The sequence below is a fragment of the Lynx canadensis genome, chromosome B4, assembly GCF_007474595.2.
Source record: "Lynx canadensis isolate LIC74 chromosome B4, mLynCan4.pri.v2, whole genome shotgun sequence".
NCBI classification, from domain to species: Eukaryota; Metazoa; Chordata; class Mammalia; order Carnivora; family Felidae; genus Lynx; species Lynx canadensis.
In genome coordinates this window covers 130,793,886-130,815,370 of record NC_044309.1, presented here as the reverse complement: position 1 = coordinate 130,815,370, position 21,485 = coordinate 130,793,886, and the positions used below count along the sequence as shown (strand labels likewise).

Below are 21,485 nucleotides of genomic sequence, written 5' to 3'. Positions count from 1 at the left end.
TCCAGAAGACCTCAGCAGGGCCTTGTAGTTCACTGGGCCCCTCCCCACTATCACAAAGGAACCTAAAGGGGGCGCCTGGGTGGCTCCGCTGTTTGAGCGTCTGGCTCTTGGTTTCAGCTCAGGGCACGATCTCAGGGTTCATGGGTTTGAGCCCCACATCGGGCTCTGTGCTGACAGCACGGAGCCTGCTTGGGATTCTCTCTCCCTTTCTCTCTCTCTCTCTGACCCTTCCCAGCTTGCACTCTCTCTCTTGAAAAAGAAATAAATTTTAAAAATTCTGTTAAAAAAAAAAAAAAAAAAAGGAACCCAAAGGCCAGAAATGGAAGCACCTTGCTCAAAAATCACACAGCAAGCCAGGGACCCCGCTGAGAGCAGGCCCAGACTCCCAGCTCGAAGCTGCACACATTCCCACCCCAACCAGCAGCCCTTCCACAGCTGGTAAGAGACGGTACTCCAGGTGGTGCCCCTGGGACGCCAGGGCATTACAGGGAGTAAAGTTTTGTTTCATTTAGAAGAACCTTCCTACTAGACACTGTCGTTCAGAGACCTCACAACTGTCCGCGCAGAGTCTGGCCTGGTGGGGAAGGATCAGGAACCAGGCCGTGTGGCTGGGGTGGGGGTGGGGGGGCGGAGGGTCAGGGCGTCTGGAAGCCTTGCTGCAGGAGGGCTGTGTGTGTGTGTGTGTGTGTGTGTTGGGCGGGGGGGGGGGGGCCTCCATAGGGATCTGCGCCGATGGAAAGCTCTCACCCTGTGCGTCCAGTGAGGCCTGGCACAGAGAAACATGCCTCATTTGCTCAACGGAAAAAAGCGCCCAGGCTGTTCTCCAGCGCGTCCCGATGGTATCCATGGGCAAGGGGTTCAGCCCGGGAAAGACAAGGTTGGGCAAAGTGAAACCGGCTTGTTAAATGCAGGCCTTCCCATCATCTGCTAGGGAGGACAAACGACAGGCAGCCTTGCCCAGACTTTTCGAAACGGGAACCCTCTCCTGCAGAGCAGCATGTGGGGCCGGCTCCACATCACGCGGCAATCCCCGGGGCTAACTCCCCCTTGCTCTGCTCCGCGGTGGCCACGCCATTCCCCCCTGCGCCTGGACCGGGGCCTAAACTCCGCTCACACCAGGGGTAAGTGTGCTGCAGCTGGGGTTGGCGGGGGGCCCAGCGCAGCATCCCCGGGGCCTGTCTAGAAACCAGCTGCAATTAGCACCCTGCTTCCTGGGAGCAGTCTCTGGGGAAGCCGAGGCAAGGCCCTCCGGGGCGGTGCTGCGCCACAGTTGTGCGCGGAGGGCCGAGAAGCGGCAGGAGGAAGTTGTGAGCAACCGGGGGCCTCCCAGCCAGCGTCTGCAGCAGCTGGAGCTCCTGGCGGGTCTGAGCGGCCGGCCGCTCACTTCCAGCTGGGACGGCTCTCTGGTGACTCAGCACCACCTCTTCCGGTGAAGGGCTCGGGGGTGGTGAGGACAGGAACCACAGCTTGATGGCCACAGACAGAGCCGGAGAGGTCTACAGGGCGGCCCCAGGGACCTCCCACTCCTGGCCCCCCATCACCCTCCACCTCAGAAGGGCCAGGAGAGCAGCTGGTCCAGGAAAAAGGACGTTTTATTTCCATAAATACTCCTGCTCTCACTCACACGCGGACCCCACTCTGCCCACAGACAGACGGACAGGCAGAGGTGAGCTGCCCACAGGAGGCCCCGGCAGAGGCCAGGGACTGAAGGGGACGCACCGGGAACCCCAGTGGCCCTGAGCCTCCAGCTGGGGCCACCCGGCTCTGGCGTGACCTTCGGAGGGCCAGCAGTCACAGCCCCCACAGCCCCGCAAGAAGCCTGATGGCCAAGGGGGCGGGCGGGTGGAGCGAAAGCCCCACGAGGAGTGGGGGACGGGTGGGGCTCCCCCAACCGGGCCCCCTGAGATGGTGACCACAGGGCCACTGAGAAAGAAAAGCAAAGAGAGTCAAACCACACAGCAGAGAGTGCAAAGAGCTGGGGGTGCAGGCGTCACCCCCCCGCCAGTCACCCGGTTCCTACGGAGGAGGCCTGAGCTGGTTCCCGCTCCAGCATGGCCCCCAAGTTATGGCTGGGCCTTCCCATAAGGCATAAGAGACGGGTGGGGATGACCCCACCCCAGGCTGGGGTCAGGGCCGGGCCTGAGGTCCTGGCCCCTGCCCGACAGCCATGCTTCTCCCCCATGACCCCAAGTCCTTCCAGGGCCAGACAGCCGTTCCCTGCTCTAGGCTCTCCCCTGTGGCCAAGGTCCCCAGCAGTGCAAACCCAGGCCCAGTCTTCGGCTGGGTCCATCTGCGCAGGGGAGGAGACGAGTAAGGAGAGGGCCGCAGGGGTGAGGGGAGAAGCACCAGGCCCAGGGAATGTCGCCGTGGGAACATAGGGTGTCCTAGGCCACCACGGCCTTCCCCCCGCAGGCCAGACAATGGCCAGTCCTGTTCCCCCCTCCTCTCCCCCGCCCCTCCCTGTTCTAGAGGCTTCCCCAGGTCTCAGGTGGGGGGAACTGGTCCACATCCCCCATCTCGTTGTAGGTCTGGTCGCCCATGGTGAAGAGAAGCTTGTAGCGGAGGCGAACCTTCTCCTGGGGCAGAGACAGTGAACGCAGAGGGTCAGAGCGAGAGAAGGGGCCGCCCCCACCCCCACAGCGGCGCGTCGTCACAGCCGGGCCCCTCACCTTCTGGGGGTTGGCGAGAAGCAGGACCTGGGTGATAGCCGAGGGGTGGACGATGGGGTTAAATGCCGGCAGCTCCGTGCCTGAGGGCGGCTGCAGCTTTACTCTCATGACCTGCGGACAGCAGGGCGGGACGGGGCCCAGCTGAGCCCCCGGCTTCTTGTCCCCACCCTCTGAGGGACCAGGCCCAGTCTCCCTGCCAGCTCCTCTAGGGGGCCAGGGGCTCTGTCCTTGGGTTCCCGTCCATCCCCTGCCCCCTGCCCCCCACCGGCTGGCTCCCCGTCCAGCCCCGGGTCACCCTGCCTTGAGAGGAAGGAGGCACGCTCCTGTCACCTTGGGGACAGCCGACTGGAAAACGATGTTGCGAATGGGCTGGGGGGCGGTGCTCAGCATGGACACCACCACCACCAGCACGTCCGAGCGTCCGGGCAGCGGGTCGCGGGCAAAGTGGAAGAGGACCCGGAAGCCATGCTGGTCATACACCGTCACTGGCAAGATGCTGCCTGGCAGGGGAAAGGGGACCGGGTGATGGGGGGGAGGGGTGCCAGGCCCGAGCCCAAGCATGTCCAGCCGGCTCCCAGCAGGCACTCGAATCCACAAACTCAGGTCCTCGCCTTTACCCCGGAAGCAGTGGGGCCACTGGTACAGACCGGCACCCGGACGGGGCGGGCGATCTTCTACCGTGTCGGTGGAGGCAAGACACGCACGCCCCGGGCTGAGTGACGGCGGGGGATCCCCCAGGGCCGTGGGACTATGCCCTGGAGTACTGGAGTGAAGGCCTATGGGTGAGCTGGAGTCAAGCTCTCACCGTGTGACTCTAGCACAGTCACTCCGGTGTTCGGGGCCTTCCCTACTGGTAAGAGAGGGGCACCACTGGCCACTTCTTGGGGACACTGAAGGGGCGATGCCCTCGGTCAAGGTGCACCCACAAGACGGACAAGGCCGAGACGACCGGCCAGTCTTCGTCCGGCTGACCTGGGCTGTGAGTGGTCCCCAGCTGCCCCTGGGCAGCAGAAGCTCGGACTTAGACCTACATCCTTATCCTGGCTCGGTTTCGTGACCTGGGAGAGACCCGGGACCTCTATGTCCTGGTCCTGCCTTCTTGGGGAGGGAGCACCCGGCAGCCAGCGTAAGGAGTCGTCTTGCCTGTGGAGGCCTGGACCGTCGCTCTGGGAAGGATGAAGCAGGGGGCCCGCGAAGGACAAGCGTCTTGCCCAGAGCTCCTCCCTGGGTCACGCAGTGGCACGCGCTCCCAACGGGACAACGGGGGTGGGGGTGGGGTGCTGCTGGGCGGCGTGCTGACCCGGCCCAGCCTCGACCCGCTCGCACCCCCGGCCCACTCACTGGGTTTGATGGACTCCAGGGGCACAGTGATGTTGGCCAGCGACAGCTCGGTCGTCGTGGGCTGCTGCGGAGGCCCAGGGGGCTCGGGGGACGCCGCGTGGAGGAGGCCGGCGGCACTGGAGCTGGTTGAGCTGCAGTTGCTTTTATTCTGTAGGTCCCGGAGTGTGAGCCGGGGGGCTGGCTGCTGCTTCTCCCTTGTTGGGGGACGTGGCATTGGCGGGGGGTGAATCTTCGGGGGCCGAGAGATCGGGGGCACAGGAGAGGCCGGGCTTCCCGGCTGTCCCCGGTGGCCGGCTCAGAGGCCTCCCTGTCTCTCTGGCCTTGGTCTCCTCACCTTGGAACAGGCAGCTCCTGTCCCCCGCCCCTGCCCGGTGGGACGCGGCTCTGTGCTCCGCGGGATGGGCCCTGCACCTGCCTCGGGCACCGCTGCCTCCCTCAAGACCAGTGCAGTGCTGGGCACGCAGTGGTCCGTTAGCCACGGCTGCCCACGGGAGCACGCGGGCACCGGGCCTCTGGCCGCGGGGCCTGGGAGAGCCCGGAAGCGGATGCTGTTGGGGGCGGGGGACACTCCCACCCCACCCCAGCCAAGCTGTGCCCTCACCACCGCACTTGTTGGGACTCCGGGGGCAGGGACTGCTGCAGGAGGGTCTTCCCCAGGAGGTCCAGGTCGTCCAGACCGCTGCTCGCCGGCAGAGACGTCGGTGCCGGGGGCTGGCTGTCCGCGCTGGGGACCCGAGGCGGGGCGGGGGGTTCTGCGCCATCAGACGACTGTTGGGCACACAAAGCACGCAGGTGGGTAGGGCGGTGCCGAAGAGGGGTCGGGGTCGCCTGGCGCTGCCCTGAGGCCCCTGCCCCTCCCTGCGGGTGACATCTGGGGAAGCAGCAGCAGGGAAGGGGACGACACTCCTGCTGGCCTGCGCCCGTCTCATGGGCCGGCCTGGTCTGCGGGGTCTACTCTAGAAACCAGCACGTTCCAGGGACCTTAAAGTCACCACCAGGAGAAAAGGAACGGGAACCTCATCTCATCTCCACGCTGACTCGCAAGGAGAGCGTGTGGAGCTGGGGAGAGAATGCCTGCCCGGGGACCCCCAGGTCAGGACAGGAGCGGCAGCCCCGGGGCCCCCCGCCCCGGGGCCCTCTTTCTGCACTGCCCGCTGCAGGCTGCCTGTCCCAGCCACCCTACCTCAGGATGGGTCGTGCTGGTTCCTGGCCCTCCTACCTGGAAGCTATTCCATCCAGCACCATCCGAGCCTGGGCCCGAAGGGGGTGTGGGATCGCTTAGGCCTGAAGGGAAGCAAGACAGACGTAAAGGAGCTGGAGGTCTTCCGAAGCAAGGGAGCTGGGGGGCTGCGTGCTGGCCTGGGGTCCGTGGCTCCCGCCCTCCCCCCCGTATCGCCCCAAGAGGCTTAGGTCAGACGAGAAAACCCACTTTCAGAGGGAACCGGCGGCAGAGCAGAAGCAGGAACCAAAGATCCTGAAGGCCCATTCCCCACGCCCACTTATGCTTCCACTCCTGCACTCCGAAGCCACCTCAACTACGGACGGCGGGACTTCTGTCTTCGCGGTCAGCCGGCGCCGGGGACCCAGGGGTGGCAGGAAGAGAGGACGGAGTGGGAGACGCCGGGGGAGGGTCCACGGGCAGGGGTCGGCATTCTGCCCCCACGCGGCCACGGCCTCCGAGCGCCAGGGGGCAGGCGGCGCCCCAGACTCTGAGCAGCCAGGCCGGGCTGGGCTGCCGCGTCCCCGGGGACACGGCTGCAGGGCTGAACGGGGGCAGGCTCTAAAGGCCCCATCTGCCCCGGCCGCGCCGACAGGGCTGGCCGGCTGGCGCCAAGGACAGCCGTGGGCCCTCTGGATGGCTCCGCTCGTTAGCCTGCCGACTCGCAGAGGGCAGGGGGTCACCCACCCGGTCTGACCCGAAGCACGCCCTGGGCCAAGTCCGCCATAGGTTTTATCCACAGAAGACAAGTTAGCCCGTGGCCAGCGAATCCCGAATCGGTGAGGTGCAGCCTGAAGAGCCGAGAGGCACCGGCCAGGCACCGGAGGCTCTGATTGCCGGGCCTCTTCCTCTGGGCACACCTCTCCGAGAGCAGGGACAACCGAGCGGTGACTGTTGTCACACGCCCGGAAGCGTCGGGCACCTCAGACGCGGGGCTCACTCGATCCTCAAACAATCCTGACGAGTGCGCGTGGGGCTGTCATCCCTCTTTCGGGGCTGACAAAGCGGATACTGAGGCCGGTGAGTAACCTGCCCAAGGCCACACAGCCGGCAAGTGGCAGCATCCGGCCCCGGACAGAACGTGGCCTCGCTGCTGGAGTCTGAACACAGCTCTGCCGCTTGGCCGTGTGACCTCGGGCGGGTGCCCACCTCCCTGGGCCTCATCTGTAAGACTTGAGGGGACCGTCTTGACTAATAAAGGAGGCCGATGTGATGAAGTGCCTCAACAGTGGCGGACGGGAAGTCCCCGCTGCCTGCCCCGCCCCCACCCTTCGCCCTTCCTGCCACAAAGAGCCGGTTAGGACGAGCCCCCCCCGACCCTGTGGTCCCAGGGCTTCCTCTATTCCCCCAGGCTGGGCGGGTGCTGCCCTGGCCCTTCTGGTTCCTGTTCCCACATTTCCTTTCCCTTTGAGTAGAAACCAACAGATGCCGGAGGCTCAGGGCTCTGCTGAAGCAACTTGGGGACAGGAAGTACGAAGCACACCTTGCTTCTCGTGAGAAGGTGGCTTTGCGGCAGCCGCTCGCTGGGGGCCGGGCCCAGTCGGGCAGCTGCTGCCCGGTCCCGGCTCTGCTGGGGAAGATGAGCCCGCGTGCGCTCTGTCACCAGACCATCCTTCCCTCTCTGTAAGACAGGTCAGGCCTCCCTCTCCCTGAGGCACCCCCAGCTCGGAACGGAAAGGGGGCAGGCGGATGGGATGCGTACGCGGGCCCACGGACACGCTGTGGGCAGACCCCCTTGGAGAGGGCGCCAGCCACGGGGCCCAGAGGGGAGCTCGTCCTGCTCTGCCGTCCCCTCATCCCTCACGATGCGCTCCTGGTCCTTATGTCCCTTTCCTGGCCGCCGAGTAGAGTCAGAGCAGCAAAGAGGCTCAGAGGAAGACGTCAGAAACCGAGCGCTTCGTCCTGACTCGCGTGCCCCCCTTTGGGCACGTCACCTAGCCTTCCTAAAGCCTTGGGAGCCGTCCTTTCGCGTCTGGAAAGCGGGGACGCTGGTGGCACCCACTCCCGTGGTGGGAGGAGGGTGGTCTGCGTTCAGACGGTGCGGCAGCAGGGGTGAGGGAAGCTGCTCGCCCGGCATGCGGGAGCACCGACGCTTCTGGTCCGTCGGGTCTGGTTTTTACCTCAGAACTGGCTCACGGTCTGACTCCTGGCTTCCAAGTCAGTTCCCCAACGTAACTTTCGAGATTCTTTTGACAGACCTCAACCTCTCTCTCTTTTTTTTTAAGTAACTTCAGGGCCCTTGTGAAGAGGCTGTCACCGCGTCCTCCCGCTTCAAGCTCTCAGAGGGGGCTGTGCTGGAAGCTGGAATCCTGAGAACTGCCTGGCCGGCTGGGTGCCCCCTGCGTCCTCCCCAGGCGTGCGCCTGGTTCCCTGTGGCTCTGGAACCTGTAGTCCGGGACCGGCTGGAGGCGCGGGGCGCCTGGTGCTCTGGCACCGGCTTCCCTGGAGCTTCTGGAGCTACGGGGCCTGGCCTCTTCCTCTTTGCCCCTCTCCCTCTCAAGTGGGGGTGGGGGGGGGAACCGTCTGCCGGGCGGCTCCCAATTCTAGGCTCTAACCTGCCGCGGAGACATCTCGCCGGCTTTCCCTCAGGCCACCAGAGCCGAGGTGTGGCGGGCTTGGCAGAGGTCGGTTTAGAGGCTGGCCGGTCTCACCCTCTGACTGGAAGATCTGGTGACAACTCCTTAACTTCCCTGAGCCTCAGCCTCCTGGGCTGTGAAATGGGCCTAACGCCCAGAACACCCTCCACGGGACTCGTGGGATCCAGGCTGCCTCACATGCTGCGGGCATGTCCCCCCCATCCCCCCCATTCCCCGCCACCCCCCCCCCCCCCCCCCGCCGCCTGCAGCCAGCCCGCCCTCCTCTGGGCCCAGCCCCCTCCTCACCCAGAGACATGAGCTCATCGTCGAGCAGGGAAACGGAGGTGCTAGGCTGCTCGGGGCTGGCCGGGTCACCGGGGCGGGTGGGCATGACTGGGTAGGTGGTGCCCGCGGGAGGGAGATCCAGGCCTGAGAGGTCCAGCAGGGCCGAGGTGCTCCCTGGGAGGAAAGGAGAGTCAGGCCCGTCCTGCGTGGAGGACGCTCAGGCTCTTGGAGGCCAGCCTGCTGCCCCCCCTCACCCCCGCTCACAGCCCTCCTGTTTCTTTCCCCCTCCTTGGCCAGGCTGCCCTGCCCCCGAAATCTGCCACCAGGCCCTTTCTCTAGCACAGGGAGTTCCTTCTGTCCAGAACCTATTCGCTCCTTCTCTCCACTTGGCGAACTGCCTCCCATCCTTTGAAGCCTCACTTACACGCGGCTGCTTCCGTGGTAGCGTCCACCCCCACTGCAACCCAACTGGGCCCGTTCGAACCCTTTCTGTGCGTCCCCAGGGCTGTCGCTTTACCCTTACTGGGGCCGAGCCTGCCACGTTTAGGTGTCAACCCCTCCCTCGCACCTCGTGGTAAGGAAACCAAGCATGGAGGGTGCCATCCAGCCCCGCACAACAGGTGCCAGATTTATCAAGTGAAAGAAAGGCCTTCCTTCTTCTACTCGTCCTTGCCAAACCCTGCCTCCCTCCCCCTCTGCCCCATGTTCACTTCCTCCCCCCACAGCTGCAGCCCTGGCAGAGACTCCCCCCAAGCTCTGTCCCCGGGGGCCTTCCTCATCTTAAGGGGCCAGGGTCACCCTGGCACTCCCAGCCCCCAGCTCTGGAGCCAGTGCTCCACCCTGGGCTCTGTGCCACTCCCGCCTGGCAGCCCCCCCGCCCCCCGCCCCCAGCTGTCTCCTCACCCGGAATGGAGCCCACTGCGGCGTCACCGTTGACCTCCTCGCCCCTCACCAGCTGCTTGTACAGGTTGATGACCTGGGTAAGGTTGTCGTTGGCCTGCAGGATCTCAGCTGGAAGGGGCAGGAGGGGAGACACTAGGCTGAGGGAACACGGGGGCCTCTGGGGGGAGAGGAGGTCCCTGCGTCTACCGCAGCCCTGGCGAGGGGCTGGGGGCGTCCCATCTGCTCGACTCACTCAGAACCTCTACTGCCCGTCCTCGTCCACCGTCCCCACCACCCCGAACATGGCGGCATGCTCTGGCCTCAGCCTCCACACTGGTTCTGCCGTGCGGATGCCCCTCGCATCTCTGCGTGGCTTCGTTCCTTCCTGCCTTGGGGTCTTTGGAGGCCTTTCCTCACCCCCACTCCCCAGTCCCCTCCCTGCCGGCTGTTCTCCATGTCACTGACCACCATCTGACAAACGGTCACTGCCCGCTGCCTCTCTCCTCTCGTTAGGCTACAAGCTCCATGGAGAATATGGTTTTTGCCGATTTTTGTTTAAAAGATTTTAAAGTAATCTCTACACCCACCGCGGGGCTCGAACTTACAACCCCGAGACCAAGAGTTGCATGCTCTACTGACTGAGCCAGCCAGACGCCCCTGGCGTTTTTTGATTTTAATCACTGCCGTGCCCCCAGGGCCTTCAATAGTGCCTGGCACAATAGGGCTTCAATAGGCCCTTACCAATATTATCCCTTTAGGGGCCAAGGCTTAGAGGAGTCTGGGCAGTAAGTCTCCTGGGCAAGGACCAGGTGCCTGGCACCTGGGAGGCACTCAGTGAACTCCCACCGAATCAAGGGCTAATATGGTTCCCAGACTGCTGCCCCAGAGACTGGCTGACATGGTAGCAGAGAATAAGGATGACAACCCGATATGTGGCTGTGACAGAGTCATGGGGCCCCGCGCTGGAACCGTTGAGGCCTGTGGGATTTGCCCTCAGTTTCTAGCCCTTAGCAGGGAGGGAGGCAGTGTCCGGAGAGAGTCCCTGGTCCACCCTGGCTCGGCCACTGTTATGCTCTGTGATCTGGGCAAGTCCCTTCCCTCCCAGAGCCCCAGCTGTGAAATGGGGACAATTCTTCCCCTTTCAGCTTGTTCAGCTCCTGGGCTTGAGTAGAGGTTTGGCCTGTAGGGTCTTATGACCGTATCAGCCCCTGCTCTCCGCTTCCTCGATGTGGAGAAACCCAAGGTCGGGGCTGGAGGAGGGGGGGGCCCCCTGGTGGTGGGTCCTGCCAACTGCAGATAATTAGCAAGTCCTGGGAAGGGAGCAGGGGAGGGGTCGGAGGGACAGGGCTGACCGCCCAGCGCTCACCTAGGGCCTCATCATTGTCTTCTGTGTCACTCGCCAGTCGGAAGAGCGTGGGCCGCATCCGCTCACAGCGCTGGTACAGCTCCTGGGGACAGGAGGGCGGGTGGGTCAAGCCGGCGGGGACCCGGACAGGGTGGGGGCTGGGCGGCAGAGGCAGGCGTACCTTCATGAGGTCCTCACTGCTGCGGGCAGAGGCGCCGCCCTGGCTGTGGCTCATCACCATCTCCGTCAGTAGCTTCACGTTGTTGTTCACCTCCTCGATGGCACTCACCCGCTTTGAGATCTTCTCCATCCGCTTCTGGTCCTAGGGAGGCATCAGCCCCAGAAAGCCCAGCTCATGTCTGCTCTCAGCCAGGCACTGCCTACAGCACTCCAGAGTCTCCTGGCTCGGTGTGAGATCACACCCTGCCACGAGGCGCTCGTGCCCAGGCCAGGGCATTCCAGTCCAAGAAGCCCTCTGCCGACCCTGCGCTCACGTCCTCTCCTCCTGCCGACGCCCTCAGGTCCCAGGCCTCTGCACGGGCCTGTCAGAATCTCCGGGGCCCTCAGACACCATCTCCAGTGACCCCACCGTCCCGTGCCCCTGGGCTTACCATGCACGTCCCTCCCTCGCGGGACGAGAGGTGGGCTTGTGCTGCGCCATTGGACACAATCACCCTCCTCGAAAGGGGCCACCCTTGACTTTCCCTGTGCTATGAGGACACGCAGCTTGCCCTTCAGAACACCGCCTAGGACTTCCTCCCTGTAGGTCTCTAGACTGAAGCTTTGATGGCCTACCCTCATCAAATAAAAAAGTTTCAGCCCGTACCCACGACATACGCGTACTTGCTTGGATATTAAGTGCGCGGCGTTCCCTCTTTATGATAAGTAAGCACATATGCATACGTTTCACTTAGCAAGGCCTGATTTCTATTTCCTTATCACAGAAGAGGCAGTCAGCCTCGCAGAAGCCCAACCTGAGCAGGTCAGCTCAGCTGCTGGGACATTCTCCCCCCTACACCGGTCCTGGCTCTGTCCCCTGGGGTCCCCCAATCTGTCAGCTCCTTCTTGGCTGTGACAGCCCTCTGGCTGGGTCGCCGCAGGGTTCGGGTAGGCGTACACACAACCCCGCCTCGGCGGCCCCGCTCCAGTCCCCACTCTGCCTCCTCCCTGCACTGCGGGCTTGGCGATCACCTCCTGAACCATCTCCTTGATGAGTTTGTTGGCTGCTCGGAGGTCCTCGGGGTGGGAGCTCTTCAGCAAGCGGGCCAGCATCTGCAGGGACACGGGGGGCATGACAGTGACCCCAGTACCGGGCCCGGGGTCATGTGCCGGTTCCCCACTTCCTGGCCGAGGGACATAAGGCACTTATTAAGCTCTACATGAAACAGTGAGCCTCCACCGACACCTGATGGGGTGGCCGTCAGGACAACCGAGGCATTGCACGCGAGTGCTCCCCAAAGAAGTTCTTGATGGATGGCACCAGATGTGGGAGTACCATCGTGAGGGAATCTTTCCCAAAGGATGTGCCAGAAACTCAACGGCACGAGCCCTCTGGGGGTTGGGACTAGGTGGATAGGAGCTTTTACTTTTTATCTTACCTCCTCTGGGCTGTTTAATTTCTTGCCCGTGAGCACATGATTTCTTTAACACGAAGTTAATAAAATTATCATTGAAAAGGTCAAAGACAAAAATACACGAACTCCTGCCCAGCCTATAAAATGCCCTCAGACCAATCCCAGGGACACCAGACACGCTCTTGTGTTTATTAAATGCAGGGGCACTGGACGGGAGGTACTCAGCACACACAAGTGCTGGATAAACCGTGCCTGTTACCCGCTGCATGACTGTGCTCAGCACGAGCCTCTGCTTCAGGGCAGGGCCTGGAATTCGTGGCCGGGCCTGGAATTCATGGCCAAGTGGGCCTAAAGGTACTCATCTCCCCCTCCCTGGAAGCTCACCTTAGACTTCTCCTCATCTTCAAAGATCACATTCTTGGGTCGTGGAGGAGGAAGGGGAAAGGCAGCATCATCTGGAAGCTTGGGGTCTGACTTCACGATCCCTGGAGTAGACGGTGGTGGGAAGGCCGTCAACCGTGCCCAGGGCCAGAGTGTGGAATGGAACTGGGGGGGGGGGGGGGCAGGGTAGAATGGAGGGTGGAGGACAGTCTCTCCTGCATGCTGGCTCTGGACTCCAGTGGGTCACGATTGGCTCCTGAACTACAATGTCAAACTGCGTGGTGGCATTTAGGCACCCACATTTTGAGGCCACTCCATGGGGGCCACTCTCTGAGGGGAGGTTTGACCCACACTCACCTTCTCTCCACCCAACCTAGCTTCAGACAGAGCCATAAAAAGGCCCCATAGCTCTATGTTGTTGAGAAGGTAAAGGGCAGAGCCATGACCTTGCCGCCAGAAGCTGCTGGAGCCCCAGCTTGGGGAGGAGGGAAGGGGGCGCTGGTCACAGCCCCCCCTCTGGTGCCTCACCCTGCTTCTTCAGCATCTGGTAGGCCTCTGCAATCTTCACCTCCTCGGGCAGGCCGACTGTCCAGCTGTAAAGGAGCTCCAAGATCTTGTTCTTCACCTTCTCTGATGTCCGAGAGCCCAGGTACTTCAGAGACCAAGGGGAGGGCAGGCCTTTGCCGTCGTCCGGCCCCAAAACCTGTCGCCCCAACCCCAGCCGCAACCTGGCTGCCTCCCCAGGACTCCCTTGGGAGCCTCGGCCTGCGGGGCCCTTCCGTCCCACCCAACCAGCCTGGCGGACTGAGCTCACCTCCCAGCTCTGCTGCGCACTAGCCGGGCCAGCCCTGAGTGTCTGTTTCCCCACCTGTCAGGTGGGGATGTCGGCGGTGGCATCACGGTAAGGATGCAGGGCTGACACAGGTAAGGCGCAGAGCCCAGCACCTGCCTCCGGCCAGTCCGCTATGGCTTAACTCTGTGACCTCAGGAAGGAGCCACCTGGCTTGGGGATGGCCAGGGAAGGGGCAGGTGTGGAACCGAGCTCAGCCCTGGGCCCCACGCACAGTCTCTCTCAGCAGCAAACTAGGCTGAGGGAACTGGATCTCACACTAGTCGCCTCCTGGGAAGAGAATGGGGGGCCAGCTGGGACACTCAGCTGCTCTGGTCAGGAGAGGGGTGTGACAAGGAAGAGCATAGGGGGTGGGATCTCACCCAAGGGGCATCGAATATGTGCATGCCCTAAGGGAGGACGCCCCGCCCCAAACGGGCCAAGTCCATCAGCAGGCTCCGCCACTCAGATTTGGGTCCTCAGCATCCAAGGCCTCAAGGAGGCCACTCTTGAGGGGTGGGGACAGGGAGACCCTCCAGTGGAGACCCAGGTGGGGAGAGGTCACGGGCAGAGTGGCCGTGCTGGGGAAGCTGGCCCAGCAGCTGCGCGTTATGTCCTACGGTCATTCCTCACTAAGCCTGAGCGGCCCCAAGAGTGGCTCCACAGCCACCAGCCACCGGGTGGCCTGGTAGCCCTCCTTCTGGACACCCCGCTGTCCCGGACTCAAGGGTCTGTGTTTATGCCAGGCAGAGTTCCAACTAAGCAGAAGTGGGAACCCCAGTGGGAGCCCCCAGGATGAGGGCAGTCAGTTGCCTCCCACAGGGGGTCCTTCTTCCTCAATGCGCCCCCATTGATGGCGCAGGCCTGAGCTCAGGGAGCACCCACCTTGGGAGACACAACCTTGATGAGCTCGTTGAGGAAGCGGAACTTGCCCACCTCATCGTGGAACCTCTTGCCGCAGCTCTTCATGCACGTTTCCAGTACCTGGGTGGGGGGGAACCCCAGGGAGGGTCAGAGGAGGCAGCCCCCCCCCCAAACCATGACCAGGGCATGGAAGCCCAGGGATGGGCATTCGGAGGGAGAGAATGACTCCTGAGGACACGAGGCGGGGCGGGTGCCCTCGAGGGCCGGTGACAGCAGCATTGAGGGGGCCCCTCCACAGCCTGGCCACATCTGAGCACCACTTGTGAATGATTTTCCTATTATTTTTCTTTGGTAGTTAAAAAAAAAATTTGTTTTTTAACATTAATTCATTTTTGAAAGACAGAGGGAGACAGAGCGCAAATGGGGGAGGGCTAGAGAGGGAGACACAGAACCCGAAGAAGGCTCCAGTCTGAGCTGTCAGCACAGAGCCCGACGCGGGGCTAGAACTCACGGACCGTGAGATCATGACCTGAGCCAAGTCAGCCGCCCGAATGACTGAGCCACCCAGGTGCCCCTTTGGTAGTTTTTTAAACTTCAACAGGCACCATTTACCTTGCCTTACAGTACATATTCGTGGAATCGTAGGACTAGCCCATAGTCGAGAAAACAAAAAACAAAAACAACAACCCTATCTTGTTAAAACAAATACATAACCACTAAAAGAAAAACGTTTACCCTCTGAGTTCAGCCTTGCTTTATGGTGAGCTGCTATGTGGCCCGTGCCTGGGGGCCACAGACAGCGCACCATCCCCCCCCCCCCCACTCTTCTGCTGACCTAGCTTCAAAAACTCTGGCCTGAGTCCAGCGTCAGCCCTTGAACCGCCTTTGGGGAGGACGGCACTGTCCTGGGGCTGGAGACCAGTGATGGGCTGAGTTAACTCTACAAGGCACCTGGGGAGCTTTACAGGCATGCAGATTCCTGGGTGCAGATGCCAAAGGAACTCAGATTCAGCAGGCCTGGGGGGGGGGGGCCCTCATTCAGTAGGTTAACTGGCCTCCCAGCGATCTGACGCAGAGCTGGAGCAGGGAACCCGTGGGCCAGATGATCCTAAGGGGCTTCTTCCCCACGCAAGGCCTAACTGTGCAGGGCTGGGGTGGGAGGCTGTGAGCCCCTAGGGGCCAGCCCAGACCCCCAATCTAGGCCATTTTGGCACCCTTCCCTTGGGCTCTAAAGAAGAGCCTGATGTGGGGGCGCCTGGCTGGCTCAGTCAAGAGTGTCCAATTCTTGACTTCAGCTCAGGTCATGATCCCAGGGTTGTGGGACCGAGCCCTGTGTCGGGCTCCACGCGGAGCGTGGAGCCTGCTTAAGTGCTTAAGATTCTCTCCCTCTCTCCGCACTCTCCCCGCTCTCCCCTGCTCAAGCACTCTCTAAAAAAAAAAAAAAAAACAAAACAAACCAACCAAAAACCTCAGTCTTGGCCTCCCTGGGGGGCCACCCACGTGGTCTGGGGACAGCCGGCACACCCTTTCTCCCCTTCTCACCGTCAGCGCCTGGATCGCTTCCCACTCCTGCGGTGACTGGATCTTGTGAGCCAACAGCCGGGTGGCAAGAGGGGGCCTGGGCGAGAGGAACAGCACAAAGCCCAAACGGCTGGAGCCCTGGAGCCCGAGGCAACCCAGGGGAGGGCAGCCACACCCCCCTGCTGGGAGCACAGCCCTTGGTGGCTTCGGTGGGGTAGATGCAAAGGCCCTGCCCCTTCTCCGACTGGAGAGGCCTGGAGGCTGTAGCAGGACAGGGCAGGGGCAGACTGGGAGTAGGGGCCAGGGACCCTCAAAAGGTATGAGCTCAGTCCCTCTCCTGGCGTTACCGAGAACTGTGAGCGGGAGAGGGGACCACGGCCTTCTCAAGGGTCCCGTCTGGGAGCACAACACGACAATGTGCCATGAAGGAAGGGCGGACACGGCTCCCTGGGAATTTGAGGGGGCACAGGATGTTCTGCTGGGAGAAATCAGAGCACCTTCGCGGTGAAGGTAGTGACATCGTCCGCTGGATCGTAAGAGGCCTGTCACCGGTGACGGTGACAACTAACACGGAGTGCTTATGATGTACGAGGTGCCTCACGTGCATCTTCGTGCCCGACCTTCATTCCGGCCCTCCAAAGCAGGCCAGACTATCGCCCCCACGTGACAGGAGAAGGGACGGAGGCTTGCCCAGCTGACCCAGCCAACGGAGGGGCGGGATTCGCACCCGGGCGGCTGCACTCTGGATCACACGTGTCGCACCGTGTGCGTGGCCTCCCGGAGCGGAGCGCCCGCACTGGTGGCGGTGCGGTGGAGGGAAAGCCGCGCTCCTCAAACTTCACCACCTGGGGAGCCTGCCAGCAAATCTACCCCAAGCCCTCTGCCAGTCTAGTCCCCCCGTCTGCGCACAGCCCCCCAAGGGGCGTTTTTGACAAGTAATTCTAACGCAGGCGGTTCTCGTTCTTCCTGGAGCAAAGGGCCTACTGGCTTCCTCCCAGCTGGGGAGCATGTCCCAACAAAGCTTTGGCCGGGGCTCAGGGAGGTGTGGCCTTAAGGCCAGAACTACCGTTTCCTTTGTGGGGAACCCGAGTCCCCTGGGCCTCAGCTTCTTCACCTGTAAAATGGGTTCGGTTAGCGGGTGGCCCACCGGTGGTACAGAAGGACCACTACTATCGTTCATTTGTGAGCACATTAGGAATGGAAGTGGAGTCTCGACCCACTGAGGTCTCTGCCCGGGGGCCAGGGTCTGGCGTGGGCGCGGCAGGTGCGGGGCAGATTCTGTTGCGTAGGTGAGCAAAAGCGGAGGCCACCTACCCCTCAAAGTCCTCGTTGAGCTGTTCACAGAAGCCGTTGATGCTGGCCCAATTCAGCTCCTTGTTCAGGGGGTTTGTGGCTCTGTCTGTAGGAGAGAGGACCGTCGTGGCCTGGGGGAGGCGTCCCTGCCTCTCCCACTTCCTCTCTGGCAAGACAGTTGGTCAATAGGGAATAGAGGGGATGACCGAACAGGCAAAAAGAGTCCCCTTGACCTCCTGCTCCAATAGCTTCAAGACCTGAGGGATGATGTTTCAGCGGCGTCAACGGACAGATGAGCTCCCGTCCACGGGCTTTTCCTTGCAGCCTCTCCCTGAATAGCCCCACTTTTAGAGATGGTGCTCAGGGGCTGTTCCCCTACTCCCTAGTGCCCCCGCCTCTGCAGCTGCGCGTCTGTCTGCCTACCTGACCGCACCTCCTCTAGTTCTGCTCCTGAAAAGTATTCCCACAATTCTCAGGGAATTTACACTCAGATCCAGAGGTTAAGGGGCGGGGGGGGGGGGGGGGGGGGGGGAAGCCACAGTTTCGCTCTCAAGGAGCCATGTGGCTGGGAAGTGAGCCAAGGGAAGCTAGGTTCGCAATACAGCGTGACAGAGGGAGGCAAAGGAGCCACGAGCAGGGGACTCGGGTTGGGCTCGGGGCCAGGGAGGCTGCCCGGAAGAGGCAACACTCAAGCGGGAGCTAACCAGGCTGGGGGGGATGGCATGCCTCGGAACAGCACGGGGCCGTGTGTGAGGAGGAGAGACGCGGATCACTGAGCACAGGGCAGAGCGTGAAGGACCTTGGAAGGAGTGCGGCTCAGGTATCACCTCCTCCACGAAGTCTTCCCTAACCCTGGCTCCTGCCCAGGGCGGCCCTGCTGGATCAGCTCTCTCTTCTTTGTCCCCCAGCTCTGACCTTCATCGTGGGCCCAAGCCTGCTGTCGCACCGCATCCCAGCCTCTTGTGCACACGCCCATTTCCCCTTGGCAAACAAATGAAGGAAGGAGGGCTCAGCGGCCGGCACAGGTTGTGGGGGAGTCTGAGTCCAGGGGTGGGTAGTGGCCGGGAAAGGGCAAACAGCTCGACAGGAGGGGGCGACACACAAGCCCAGTCACCTCCCTGACACCCAACGCCGGTTAAAAAACAATCACGTAAGTCACGTAACTTCCCTGAACCTCTGTCTCCCCATCTGTAAAGCTGGAGCGAAAGGTGGACCGATTTAGATGACAAGATACTTTACGCAAGGTGAGAGCTGGATCTCCACCACCTACCTCCCCGGAGCCGGTCTCTAAGCTTCACCCTCTCTGGCCTGTTCTGCCTCAAGCCTGATACTGAGCAGGGGGTGTGGCGGAAACACAGCCTAGGAGGTGGGACAGAGAAGGATCTGTGGCCAGAAGGAGGCTGGGACCCAACATGTGGTGCCTGCCCGCTTGGGTCCTATGCTGTGGTGGGAGGTCGAGTTCTGGGATCCCGGCGCCTGGCAGTATTTATTCACTTCGTATTTATTCATAAATATTTTGAGTGCTGGGGCCACAGGAGTGAACAAGGCAAGATCCCTGCCCTCCTGGAGCTGGCAGCCCAGCAAGAGAAACACCAACTACTCAGATAAACAAACACATAACGCTGTATACTCTTGTGAAGTATAAAGAAACTCAAAGCAAGGAGAAGGTATAGAAAGTGTTTGGGGGGGGGGGCGCTTCTCTCTCTGGGAGAGCTCTCAGAGGAGGTACAGCTGAGCAGAGATGTGAATGAAGCATTTTCTCTCTGGATAGAAACCTCTGTTCCAGGAGCCTTGCAAAGCCCTCTAGTCCCTCAGAGAAATGAAAGCCCCTGTTGACCACCCAGGAATAACCATCACCCCCCCACCAAGGGAAAGTGTGGCTGTCTACTCTGTCTCCCGCCCCCCCCCCCAACATGGCCAGAGGCTGGGGAACACCAGTCTGGAGTTAGAAAGATAGAATGGGGTTAGAGCTGGCCCTCTCAATGACATCTGCCTGGGGGACCCTAAAACAGGAAGTCTTTTAAAAATGTCAGACACATGAGTCTGAGTGAGGATAGAGAAGCTAGTTCTAGAAACTGTCCTGAGTCAGAAGCCAGTGAGGAAAAAGCGGTGGCATCATGAGACATCAGCTTTCTCCCTTGCATCTGGCTCCGAGTAAGAGCCGCTGGGTCCAAGGAGAGCTGACCAACCTCGCTGGCCTGAGCCCCAAATCCCCAGCAGGCAGTAAGGGAGAACACCCAGGGAGGGCAAGGGGGAAGTGTTTCACAATAGAGCATGACTGTCCCCTGTCACTACACAGCGGTGACAATATCGTCGTTTACCTACAAGAAGCTACTCTTTACCTCCAACCACTGCAAGGGAAGAGCTTACGATTTTGCTAGTGCAGAAAGGGGAAGAAAAAGAGAAAACAATCTTGGCCTCAGTCTATTAGAGTCCAGCCCTACGGCCAAACCCAGGGGTCCTGGCTCCTGTTTCTCAGATCGGACTCCCTCTGGACTCTCGGAAAATCCCGTTCTTTGCTAAACATGAGACAGTTCTGCATCACCCTCAAGTCCTGAGATACGTCGGATCTGTCAGCCAGGGCCCTGCCCGTCCTCCCAAGTTGCTGCTGACACCTGGGCATTCTGGAACAGTCTCCATGGCTTTTGAGTGCCTCCTCTCCATGCCCTCCCCCTCCACTGGCCAGACGGGACTCTGAAACACGCCTGGAAATGTTGTTGTTCTGGGGCCAACCTCAGAGTTCAATTCTGCTCGAGACTGGCTCAAAAAGGGCTGGCCATGACCCCAAACCACCCTGTGCAGCTCCCTGGTGTGCTGGGGGCCAAGGGGCTGAGCTGAAGGCAGACCGAGGTCTCCCTGAGGCCCTGGCAGAGACGCAGCCCAAGGAGAGGAAAGACTTGGGAGGGAGCGGTCACTAGCCTAGGGAGAGAGAGTCCAGTAGGAAAGCTGTGAGAGCCGAGGAGCTCCATCAGCAGTGTGGGATAGGGAGGTCAGGTGGTTATGGAGATTCAGAAGCCTGAGTAATAGGAACCCGCGCCTGAGAAGCCACAGAGAAAGGGGTTCAGGAGCCTCTGGAGGAAGGTCAGCAAGAGCTGGGAAGACTCTTGGGTGGAGGTACAGAATCTGAGGGGCTGGGCCGAGGCTAGTGATACAGAGCTTGATACTACTTCTGGAGTCTCAAACGGGACCCTGTCCAGCCTATAGGGTTTGAAGGTTTCTCGTTGTACGGCCAGAGCTTAGAGGATCAGATGGGCCAGTGAGTCCTCCCCTCCTGGCCGAGGAAACGAGCAAATCTGAGAGGAGCTGCAGACTCAAGGAACGGCTAGGAGGGAATCACGCCATGCAGAGCCAGAGTGGACGATCTGGGGCCCGCGGAGAGTAGGAGCCCTCCCGCCCAGGTCTGAGTTGCAGCCTTGGGGGCCGCTGGCTTGCTCCCTCCCGGGCCCAAGAGAATGGCTCGGAGGGCCCGCTCTTCAGGGGAGAAGTGTGGGCCTCGGGGCTTTGGGGACCACGGTCTTCGTCCTGGGGGTTCTACGGACAGAGCCGGGCGCAGCTCACTGCTCCCCGAGGGTCCCGGCCCGAGGATCGGATAGGTGGGCGGCGCCCGCTCCCAGCGACGGTCCCCGCAGCTGCCGGGGGTCTTCCTTCGCCCCAGGGTCGGAGGGACCGGCTCAGGGCGCCGCCTCTCCTGGGCCGGAGGCGGAGCGTGGGGAGGGGGCGCCGCGTACCCCGCCCCCGCCGGGAAGGGGCCCGCCTCGTGCCCCCGGTTCCGGTTCCGGTCCGGCCCGCGCCCCTCCCGGACACTCACTGATTCGCGCCTCCAGAGTCTCCGGCTCCATCGCGGGCTCCATCCGCCACAGGCCCCCAGCCTCGGCACCGCCCCCCGCCCCCCGCCGCTCTCGCGGGACCTCCTCGGCACCGCCCTCCGCCGATTAAAGGGGCAACGTCCGCCCGGACTCGCGGGAGCGGCGCACAGGAGCGCTCGGCACCATAGAGACTCGTACGAGCTCGCCTAGAGCGTCACCTGCTCTCCCAACCCCTCCCCCCCGGTGGTGTCTACGTCGCGGGCAGGACCCGACGCCCGCCTTCCCGTTCCCGGCGCTCAGGCGGGAGAGGAAGCGGAGAGAATGGGGGCTGAGAGCTGCACCATGGTAACCCCACGGGACGCTCTAACTCGTTCTGCGTCACGAAGATGCCCGTGACGGCTTCCGGAAGAATGCTCTGCGGCCATGTTTCTGAGGGGCTCTGAGGTCACTTCCGGAACCCTCACTGCGTACTTCCGCTTATATGGAAAGTGGGAGGGTCCCTTAAAAGGGCAATGACGGACGTTGGCCGCTGGGAAAAGAAGTCAAAGTTTGTTGGGTGCTTACAATGTTCCAGGCATTTTCTAAGCACTTTCTATGCATTAATGTATTTACTCCCCCCACAACAAACCCACGAGCCAGATAGTTTGAGGTCACATGAGTGGCAGAGCCTCAACCCCGTGCTATATCTCTGCTTTGATTCTGCGATCGTTTAATGAACACTACGTTTGCTTTGCCCTGTGACGGGCGCTGGAGGAGAAAGGCAAGGCCGGATATTCATTACAGTGTGGTAGGGGAAGCCTATGCGGTGGTGGCAACTCAGAAGGGGCCCCGACTCCAAACTGAAGTTGAGGGGTAGAGGGGATGAGGGAAGGGCTCTTGTCTGGGAAGATGTCCCAGAGG

The 21,485-nt window shown here is 61.8% G+C and overlaps 1 protein-coding gene across 2 annotated transcripts; it reads right to left on the bottom strand.

The window, feature by feature from the left end:
- Window positions 1-1,574: 1,574 nt before the first annotated feature.
- On the bottom strand, window positions 1,575-20,998 carry GGA1 (golgi associated, gamma adaptin ear containing, ARF binding protein 1). 2 transcript variants are annotated; one of them, XM_030320563.1, is made up of 17 exons: window positions 20,588-20,998; window positions 16,801-16,885; window positions 15,508-15,583; window positions 13,987-14,085; window positions 12,801-12,924; window positions 12,276-12,376; window positions 11,509-11,589; window positions 10,499-10,639; window positions 10,339-10,420; window positions 8,994-9,101; window positions 8,112-8,264; window positions 5,230-5,294; window positions 4,612-4,778; window positions 4,011-4,204; window positions 3,000-3,169; window positions 2,670-2,780; window positions 1,575-2,576 (listed from the first exon to the last, which is right to left on the bottom strand). In XM_030320563.1, the coding sequence occupies exons 1-17, from the start codon at window positions 20,628-20,630 to the stop codon at window positions 2,466-2,468; spliced, it is 1,911 nt and encodes a 636-aa protein (XP_030176423.1). In that variant the 5' UTR covers window positions 20,631-20,998; the 3' UTR covers window positions 1,575-2,465. The 2 variants fall into 2 exon arrangements, with proteins under 2 accessions (XP_030176423.1, XP_030176424.1); XM_030320564.1 differs by lacking the exon at window positions 20,588-20,998 and adding an exon at window positions 18,050-18,138.
- Window positions 20,999-21,485: the final 487 nt, after the last annotated feature.